Source organism: Scaptodrosophila lebanonensis, unplaced genomic scaffold, assembly GCF_003285725.1.
Source record: "Scaptodrosophila lebanonensis strain 11010-0011.00,11010-0021.00 unplaced genomic scaffold, SlebRS2 tig00000096-arrow-pilon, whole genome shotgun sequence".
NCBI lineage: Eukaryota > Metazoa > Arthropoda > Insecta > Diptera > Drosophilidae > Scaptodrosophila > Scaptodrosophila lebanonensis.
In genome coordinates this window covers 2,373,836-2,384,984 of record NW_022060567.1, presented here as the reverse complement: position 1 = coordinate 2,384,984, position 11,149 = coordinate 2,373,836, and the positions used below count along the sequence as shown (strand labels likewise).

Sequence of the window (11,149 nt, the reverse complement as noted above, 5' to 3'; positions counted from 1 at the left end):
CTTTGTTAAATGACATGGCCGTAGCGAGGGGGGTGCAAAGCGGGCAGCTGCCCCCCCCCCCCTAGATTCTGAACGGATCAAAAATGTTGCAGACAAATTTGAATTTGTGCCGCATTGTACAAAAATCACGAAAAAAGACATCCATTTTATGGCTACGGTTAATTTATCAGCTAGATTGCTATGAAGATATAATGTTGAGAATATATACCTATATATATATGGGCATGAAAATATTGTGTTAATATGCTCAACTTATAACTCTTTACTAGCCCTATATTTAGTGCTAAGGTTGATTTTGGGCAACGGGACAAACGGGGCAAATAAGTTGTTTTTTCGGCCAACAGTTCGCTGATTTTATCGAAGTCTGAAAACGTTGTGCATTATTGTCTCTTTAAAATAGTTTTGGTATAACAGTTCAGAAAACGCAGTTTCAGTTCTGAACTGTGAAACAAAATGATTTTAGATTTCTTTATCTGCCATAACGTTCTTTTGATAACTGCCCCGACCCCAGATATGGCTCCTATTCCATTTTAGCTTGTAAACAAATTCTATTCAATTGAGAAGCATACGAATTCTTTTTAGAAAATTAACTAGAGTTGATACTATAAATTGATTTTCAAACTGAGAGCAGCACCCATTAGAAAAATTACATATTTTTCTCCCCGTTTGCACGCCACTTTATTTTTTTGTTCAATCATTTTAAAGTATGTACACGTATGTACTTGTAGATACGAGTATATAAAAATTTATCATTTATGTAAGACAACATAATTTCAAATTCTTAAATTTTACACTCTCGATGTCGCACGGGACCAAATTTATATTAGTTCCACGATCACAAATCTTCTTATTTTTTAGCAAGTTTTTTTTACATTTTATTGCATTCGAAATTTCAAATTTTCATTATTTTGAATTTCTTTTTTCCCTATTTTTCCATATTTTTCATGTATTTTTTGTATAGTGGAAATAATTTGATAGTAAAAAATCGGCCAAAAAAATCTTGCCCCCCCTCCCCTGGACTAAATCCTGGCTACGCCCATGTTAAATGATATGTTATTTAAAATACGGAGAGATAAAAGAAAGGTATATATATTTTCTTCGACTGTTAAAAAAGTTTCTTTTATTTTGGGAAATACATTAAATATATTGAAGAATTGCATTCCCAGATAGATATATATATATATATATATATATAGAAACATTTTAATGATACTTTCAAATGTTGAGAAAAATACAATACCCCCGAATATGGTTTATTAAATTGCGAATTTTCTGTGCAAAGATTTTCCTTTCAGTAAAATAAATAGAACGGGGTTTCTTCTGCCGGCGATAAGGAAGTTTAAATCAAAACTCAAAATGTTTATATTACTTACTTATATTATTTTTTTAGGCAACAATTTTATTTATTCTGGGAAAGAACAAATACTCGCCTTGTCCCTCTTCACTACAACCATAACAAGCTCAAGATCCTTATAATTTTTAACAAATCAAGAAAATTTTACAAGTTCACTATTGGCTGGTATTTAATCTTGTGTCTGCATCTGAAATCCTTTAACAATAAGGATGATGGTAAAGTTGTCGTCCGCCTATTATTACAAGCTAAATGATTTTCAGGGTTTTAATTAAGAATTTCCTCTACAGCCACAATGATGCCATAAGAAGTAGGCTTGTATATTCAGCTCTTTTGAAATATTATTGATTGAAAAAGGGTGTATGATACATTACACTTCTTGAACGGGCATATTTTAAAAGAGAAAGAGAATTGTTTAGTCTGTACACATATCGTTTTATTATCAACATTACATACAATTAGAAAATAGCCTTAAGAACTAGTATTCAACCGCGATAAAGAAGAAAAAAAATGTATCCTCGAGCTCAACTAAGACAGAGCATTAAACGTTGAGCGCCAAAGTTTAGCAAATAAGCAACAAAGTAGATGGATGCAATACAATGCTCAATAAATGAGCAAACGCTTATGAAGAAGACACATATATATTTAAAGAAATGTGTGTCTTAATATATGTCTGTGCGTGTGTGTACGAGTATGTGCGTGTGTGTGCGCGTTTGCATTTATTGCGCAGTTTATTCATGTATTTAGGCAACGTGACAGCTCAATGAAATGCGTGCCGATGGACAAAATGCATAGCACTTTACTTTATGGCGCCCGCACTCAACATGAAAACTGGCAACGTTGCTCACAAATGTATTTAAATTGCGTATTGGCATCGCTGCTCATACACTACTTGGTCTCATTATTTACAGTTATTGGCTCAACTGACTGGATGGTGCAGGTAGTTGGTGCAATGTAGTTGGATGTATGTATGTATTATTATTAGATCCGGCTATATCTCGACGCATGTGTTAGGGGCTGCTTGGTTGATATGCTTGATGGCTTTCTGGCTGGCTTGCTGGCTGGCTGGTTGGTTGGTTGGTTGATTGGCTGGTTGGTTGCTTCGTTGTTTCACTTGCATGTCATCCGCTTAATAGCCATACTGTATGCCATGGCCAGCGACCGATGTATGCACTAGGGCGGGGGCAGCGACAGCAGCTCTGCAAAATTATCAGGGGAAATTTAATGAAAGCTTAATTAAATGCATACTACACGCTTCAGTATAGTATAAATAGACGAACACCCAAAGGTCAGTTTTAACATAATATGCATATGCATATAGTACGTACTACTTTTTAACTGACGGTCTTTAAAAAGTTTATTTTATGACTGAGTTTTACATTCTTCACACAATACTTTGCATGGAGCCCGTCAACGGATCGGCTTTAGCCTTTAAACAGTAGTCATCTTATCATACGTGTATACTTCTTTATAAAAGTTTTGTTGCTATTTATTTACTTATTCTTAAATCGTAAAACGAACTAATAAGTCACCCAAATAGAAATTATGTTTGCCTTAAATTTGTAACATAAATTCATAACATGTTGTTTGCCGTTTGCAAAAATAAAGCCTCTGTAACATAACATAATGTAATTCGGCTGCGTCTGCAGCGCTCTCTTGCTCCAATTTGCAGTGTAATTTGGCAGCGCTCTTGCTCTCATTGCAGCGGCAGATATACAAATGCAGCTGCCGTGTTAAAACCTTGCGTTTGTCAAGGTGGAGTCGCGCAGTTCAGTAGTTGTTGCTCTCCAGCATTCGTACATGATTAGGCCGATCTCGCTTGTTTGTTGTTTTTGGCGAAGCAACACATAACGTAATTCAGCTGCACCTGCAGCGCTCTCTTGTTCTCATTAACACTCATTAACATAATGTAATTCTGTAGCGCTGTTGCTCTCATTGCAGCAGCTGATCTGCATAGGCAGCTGTCGTGTTAGGGCCGCACAGTTCAGTTTTGTTGCTCTCCAGCATTCGTACACGATTTATTCGATCTCGCTTGTTTGTTGTTTTTGGCGAAGTAAGACAATCGGTCATAATATACTTAGTAGTTGCCAGTGGATATTACAATAAACAATTATAACATTGTTATTAAAAGTAAACATGTTCTTTTTGTGGAAAGCAAGTGTTGGCTATAGTTTTCGAAACATAATTTTTGTTGGCAACGCTTTTGAATTTAAAATTCGAACAATTTCTGGTACATAGAATACAAATAATTTACTAACTAAAAATTGATACTGATAGTGCGAGCTTTAAATTTATTTTTTTCGAAACAGTAGTCATTTATTAAATTGTTATTTAATTGTAAATGAACTGGATTCGCTCCCCTCAACACATTTGCTGAAAATATACTTTCATGTTTAAATCGCGGCTGTCTAATTTATTGTAAAAAACCACCGATACGAAAAAAGAAATGCAAAGTACGCAAAAAATGCAAATTCAAAAGGAACATCGGCAAGATACATTTTATACTGGTAGATAAAATCTAAAATATGTGCATACTCAAACTAATTATAATTATGCATACTCACTTGAGCAGTGGAGCCCCAATATGCGCAATAGGCGATGCCAGACCAATGCCATGACCAATGATTCCAGGTGCTATATACAAGAAAAATTAGCATTTTATTGAAATATGCATAAGAAAGTCCCGAAAGTTATGTCGTCGATATGCTGACGACACTGCCATCCAAGTGCTGACAATGGCATCGTTGTTATCAAAATATGGTATGAATAGCAACAGAAGCAGCGACGGCAACAACAAGAGGAATAAATAACGGCAGTGACAATGACAACAACAGCAGCATCTTGAATTGTGTCATTGTTTCCACTCGAGTTTTTTGGGGAGTCCACTGAGCATAAAATATATCGAGCTACATGTGAACTATCGCCCGAAACGGCGAATGTCACCCCAACGAGCCAACATCAATCAAGTGGCAAAACGAAAGCAGCAGTTGACTGCGGTGTGCCTGAAAGCGCGATGAAGTGGACGAAACAAGCGTAAAAAACTACGAGTAGATGCCGAGCAGCTAGATACAGACTAGATCGACTCTTGGATACGCTGCTTTAAAACTTGACAGCAATGGTTGCGTTGTTTCGCGAGCTTAGGTCAAGCGTGGAAAATATGTGAAAAACAGTAGTAGAATGGATTTTAAGAAAATCAAAATTTAATTCATTGCCTATTAAAGAAATGTCGCGTACGAATCAAAATAATTTTGAAAAAAAAAAACTTTTGTTTTGTCAAACTGGAACCAAAGCTAAGGAATGGAAGAAAATCTGTAGTGGCAATCGTTCTATTAAAAAGCTGAAGAGAGAATGAAGTACGGAAACAGCTTGAATCCGTGTTAAGCGAACACAACACTTACAACACGACTGACACCAAACAGATACTACAACGGTATGTACATGGGTATATATGTACATATATACATACAAGTATATACAGTATACGAGTTTATATCTTACTGCGAGTCGCGACTGTCAATAGTTTAAAGTGCCAGTGTAACAATGGATGGACGCATGACTGATTACGCGTTGGCCGACACTTCTCCGGCTTAAGAAAGCATGTGTGTGTGTGTGTCTGTGTGTGCACAGTTGTGCGTGTGTGTGTGTGTGTGTGCGAGACGATAGAGCGAATCAATAGCAGCCCATTGAAAAGGCCAGCGCTGCTACACTTGGCACGTGCAATCGTGCGAGCCGCCGGACTGGCGAACAGACAAACAGACAAACAGACGGACAGATGGACAGGCTGACACACACACCGAAAGGTATGCAATGCAGGCATGTAAGCTTGTCTATTTGAACGGCTGGAACGCACACACACCTTTATTTATTGATAGTGTAATTTCCTTTAACGATTTTGACATGGAATACAACATGAGGAGCAAACAGTTGAGCATTTATTGATTATCATTACGAATATTGCTCTTCAGCTGAAGCTTTACGAACTCGTAAGCACTTGACTTGACTTTGTCCTATGGTATTGCTAATAGTGTTTAATAAGAATTTGTTTGGATTTTCGCAGCTAAGAAGACGACGACGAGGACGAGGACGAAGAGGAAGAAGTCAAGCATGAACATCGAAGAAAGTTCTGTTGCTGTGCTTGTTTACGCAGCGTTCTTGTTTTTGTTTGCCTCATGCAACTTGTCGAGCACTTAAGTTGCTTGCTGTTGCAGCAAAGCTGGAATTTTCTTCCTTCCTCCTCCATTCTTTTTCCTTCTTGGTGAAAATACAATAAATTTGCCGCAAAGCAGCAAAGTGGAACTTTGTGTAATGTTAACAACGAAGGCGATGACAATGGCGCGAAGGGTTCGGGGATGCGGGGGCTAAATACTTTAGCGCTTGCTTTTATATACAGATAGATAGTTACACAAGAAAGTTGGCATTTCAAGTACATATTGATTGATTAGGATAAAAAGTTAAAAAGTTAAAAAGTTTAGAAAATTAGTACAACTACTACGTTCTTAAAAAATAACAACAAGAAAGACTACAAAAGCATTGAGGTGCGTTTTAAATTAGATCGTGAGGAGCAGAATCAGCAGAGGTGCGATATAAGTGGGTCAAGTTTGACAAACAAACGAAAATTGATTTAACTTGTATAACTAATTAATAGTATAAGCTCATATTGACTGCGAAATTGCAATGGATTATAGCTTAGTTTGCTCTATAAATTCTAGAGAAATTACAAGTAGGCAAATGGGCAATCGATTCGTGACAGGAGCATAATTACAAAATGTCAGTTATCTTAAAATTTAATAATTGTGCGACACACGACGGATCTTAAATAAATTTAAAGATTTATAAAAAACTATTTATCAACAATAAAATAATATAAAACAAGAAAGGAATGCTAAAGTCGAGCAGGCTCAACTCTTAAATACCCTGTACCACCCCACAAAAAAGTAATTTAATTAATTAATTAATTTAATTTAATTAATTAACTAAATTAATTTAATTAATTAACTAAATATTAACTAATTAAATATAAAATATTCCATGCATGCATACATACATTTACATTTACATCAGAATCGTGCCTTATGCGTGTTTGTGTACTTGTACATATGTATGTATGTGTGCATTGGGCCTGGTTATATGGCTATAACTTTCTTTTTGATCATTCTATCATAATGAAACTTGGTATACGGATATATAATTACTAACCTAATGTGACTACCAAATTTAAGTTTAAAATTCCAAGAATTATGGGAGTTATAGAAAATCGTTAATAGGGGGGGAGTGGGGGGTTGGATCAGAAAAAATGAACAAACTTGTCCTTTCTCGGTCTCAGGAGAATCTGTATACCAAGTTTGGTTATTCTAGCTCTTATACTTTCGGAGATCCTTGCGTTCATACAGACAGACAGACGGACAGACAGACGGACAGACAGACGGACAGACGGTCAGACGGACAGACGGACAGACGGACATGGCTATATCGACTCGGCTTGTCATGCTGATCAAGAATATATATACTTTGTGGGGTCTACCAAGCCTCCTTCTGTGTGTTCCATGTGCACTCGCACAAAACTAATATACCCTTGTACCCTTTGGGTACAGGGTATAAAAAAAATTTTGGAAAATAGTTCAGATCAGCGAAAAAAAACATTATATTGTGTATATTTGAAAAAAAATATTTGTTGGTTAAAATAGGTTAAAAATATGAAAATAAATAAAGCAATGAATTTAGGAAAAAAATTCAGATCAGCGGAAAGAAAACACATTTCTAAAACAATAAAAAGTGCATTTTTTACATTTCTAGTGTTTTGTATATATTTGGAAAAAAAACATTATATTTGTTAGTTTTGCAAAAAAAAAAGAGAAAAAAACATTAATGGACACTTCAACTATTTATGCATAAACAGGGAAAAATAGAAGAATATTAATATACATTTTTTTGTTCATTATTATTTGCTTATTAGTTCCTAGTAAACTAACAAATACAATGTTTTATTAGCTTAAGTTATAAAAGTTCATCGGCTGATGTAAGAGAATTGATATACTATATAGCATGAGTCGAAAACCCCTAGCTTGATGATTGGAATTTCATGAATAGCCACATAATCAAGTATGAATTGAATGGAAATGAATTTACAGTTTAATGTCCTTGCTATAAACATTGTACGAGTAAAGCAGATTTTAATTTAATTCTAAGAATTTCCAAAATTTTGATCGAGTTGGATCCAATAATTCTGATACTAGCTATTCTATTTTCTGTTCTGTTTCACAAATCATGAGCTGCTTTTCTGATATTTTTAATTTTTTCAAATTAGATTTAAGCGACTCGAGGTGGATGTATTTATCATCTTATAAAGGAGTTCAAGTAGGAGTTCAATTTTCATTTACTTGCCATACCATGCCCAAATATAGATGTGACGTAATTATTCTCTCTCGCGGGCTCTACCTACCGTAGGCGGGGGCGGCGGCATACTTCAGAGTGGGCGCAGCGGCAGTCGCCAGATGGTAGCCATGCGCCAGCGCCGGCGCTGCGGCATACCCCAAATGCGCGCTGGACAACTGCAGGGCTGGAGCGGTGGCTGCGTAGCCACCATAGGAGTAGGCTGGGGCAGCGTGGGCGGCGGCGGTGGCATAGCCCTGACTATAGGCCGGAGCGGCATACGAGATGCCATGGGACAAGGCTGGAGCGGCATAGGAAATACCGTGCGTGGCCAGAGCTGGAGCGGCGGCATATGAGAGGCCATGGGTGGCCAGAGCGGGTGCGGTGTGCGCATAACCAACAGCAGGTGCGGCTACGGCATGTGCGGCTACGGCATGTGTAGCTAGAGCGGTTTTTTTTTTCATAGTATGTTAAAACTGAACTACGTGCTGTGTGGCATGTGCATCAAAGGTATTGCAAATGTGGCGTGTGTGCGAGGTGAGGGAGTAAGTAAGTGAGTACGGTGAGTATTTGCTGTATGAGTGGATGAACGACGTCCTATACACCACGTACCTGTAGCATTCATTTGAAATCGTTCATATACAGCATTGTATATAGCATTGTATTTATATCCCTTTCGTTTGGAAATGTAATATTAAAATAGTTCATTCAATATTGCATTATATACTTTAAAACGATCGTTTATCATAAGGATATACAACTATATGTGGACAAACATGTTGCCGCAGATTTCGTTCAAGTCGGCTTTGAGATTATTAGTTTATTCCATCATTCATGGAATTGGTTGGAAGTCCAATTACAGAAACATCCTGGTAAATATTTCCGATTTTAGTTTTTTGTATTTCAAGAGAAAGGCTTTCGGCATTCGATCTGAATTGCAATTTAATACATATCATTACCCTGTTTCTGAAGAGCAAAAAGAGTATATAGGGTTTTGTGCAAAGAAGAGACAAATTAATCAATACATGTCCGTCTGTCTATTCACAGACTGCACACTGCCAGAACTTGGTATATAGACTCTGCTAATCCCTAGAAAAAACAATGTATATTTCCCCATTTTTTCACAATTTTTGCTTCCCTTTGAATTTATTTTTATCGAAGTATAGGTAGGGACTTATTTCAAATTGGCCAAAACAAACCAAACTGTCCCAGAATATTTAAAAAAGCTATACATTTTTAACCAACTTCAAAAAAGGAGCTTATCAATTAGTCCGTATTTTTTTATTTTTTACCTCAGAAAATTTGACTGGATGAACCGATTTTGATGATTCTATTTTGTATTTGAAAGCTGGTGCTAACCGAATGGTCCCATTTCCATTTGGTACAGTTCTGACAACGGATTCCATGATAAACCCATTTAAACACGACAAAGGGACGAAAAACTCAATATCACGCCAACCGATTTCGTTGACTCTTTTTTATTGGAAAGTATGTACTTCAAGGGAATTTTCCACTGGGTGCACCAATTTTGATGATTTTTTTGCTATTTGAAAGCTGGTGCTTCCCTTATGGTCTCCCTTTGGTCCAGCTCTTCAGAATCATCATCGAAACATTAAGTTACTTTTGATGCCAAAAAAATGTTCACTGCATTAGATCTGAAGTCGGTTCTTTTTTTAGTTTCAATTTGAATATAAAATGAAACTTAAAGAACATATTTACATGAACTGTATTAAATATTAAATTTATCATAATTTAATTATTAAGACTTGTTTTATCTTAGGACTGCTTCGGGAAATTTTCAGGAAACTGTCAATATCTATCAATTAAGATTGAGCTTACAGCTACATTTTCCCTGTACTTGTATGTACACTGCTAGGATAAAGGAATGCCAAAAAGCTACGCAATGTACGAACGATATCGGACGATACTGATAGCATACACTGTGAGTGCATTGTGTGTTGCAAATATAGTTGTAATTGTGTGCAGTTGTGCATATATTGTGCGCATGTTGGTATTGTCAACTACGAGTAAGTACTAGTGGTATGTGGTAGGTGGTAAGTGGTAATTGGTAAGTAGGTGTGTTAACCTGCCTCGGGCACAATACTCACCACCTATGGCGGGCGCCAGACCCGCATCATTGCTAATGCTTGACCGTTGGACGTGCGACTGTGAATGCGCCGTTTGCACTTGGCTGGTATAGTCCGATTGCGATGACTGACCATAATGGCCCTTTACGGTATGCTCCTGTGTATTGCCCACCGATGCATGATCCACACTAGGGGCGCTAATGGAGTAGGCGGCTGGGCCACCGGGACGAGCATGCACACAGGCGACAAGGGCAGCCAGGCAGAAGATGAGCTGAGAAAATTCAGAGCGAAGGTGAAACTTGCGATGCAAAGCAGTTGTTGTTGGTGGTGTTGTTGGTGTTATTGCTGGTGCTGATAAATCACGCAAAGTTGCCTGACAACTCATTTGTATTTTGTTTGCATATTAGTAGGCAACACTGAGAGCCACAGACGCACAAATCCACAGGAAATTGCAGGCGCGTAAACTTTTAATTAAGTTCGCAAAGTAGTTTCTCTCTCTCATACACACACACATACACACACACACACATACACACACACACAAGTGCACATATTCTCGCAAATGGAGACATGCTGGAACATATGCGTTCATTTACAGTCAGCTCAGCTCATAAAGAATTTCCATTAAACGTTAGAAAGGTAGCGAGCAACGAGTTTTTTATGCAACTGCGCATCTTTTCCATAATTGAAAATTATTGGAACCGATCGCTGTGTCCTTTAAATAACTATATCCTATCCACTTTTTATATTTTTATTAGCTCCAAAAGAATTTAAAGGCAGTCTAAGAAAATCACAGACAAACAGTTGACGTTCAGACAAATAAAAAATACGTTATTATTATTTGTTTATTTTTAGATTTCCTTTCCATTGTCTCCCTGTTTCTGAGTCGCTCGTTGTGGCAAAACAAAATTGTTCAATAAATATCCTTTTTAAACATCTACGCACCAACACTTCCACCATATATCCTAATCGTCCAAAGCTTCAGTACCCATTCAGCATATAACGAACACAAGTTTAAGCATTTTAATACCATGATTCAATAACATATCTAAACAAATTTCTTTTTCTATTTTTAAGAATTCATTATTTGTTGTAATCTGTAGCTTTAATTTTCTATGTTTTAACAAAAAGTTTCTCCCTTGCTAGTCCCTTTTTTTTATTAATATTATTTGTAGTTGATTATAATCTAAGAAATATATTACCCTAATGCCAATTTTATGCTTAACTGTCATCATTAAGTTCTGCTAACATCCTTTTGTAAGTCAGGCTTTTTTATAATTCTGTTATCTTCTCAACTACTTGTTCTTTCTTTTTTTATATATTTCTATTGGGCGGACCTGTG

General features: G+C 36.7%; 1 protein-coding gene across 1 annotated transcript; it reads right to left on the bottom strand.

Moving 5' to 3' along the window:
• Positions 1-2,480: 2,480 nt before the first annotated feature.
• LOC115627688 (cuticle protein 16.5) lies at positions 2,481-10,192 on the bottom strand. The gene is made up of 4 exons (XM_030523431.1): positions 9,811-10,192; positions 7,791-8,147; positions 3,916-3,985; positions 2,481-2,550 (listed from the first exon to the last, which is right to left on the bottom strand). The coding sequence occupies exons 1-4, from the start codon at positions 10,190-10,192 to the stop codon at positions 2,481-2,483; spliced, it is 879 nt and encodes a 292-aa protein (XP_030379291.1).
• Between the last annotated feature and the right edge of the window lie 957 nt (positions 10,193-11,149).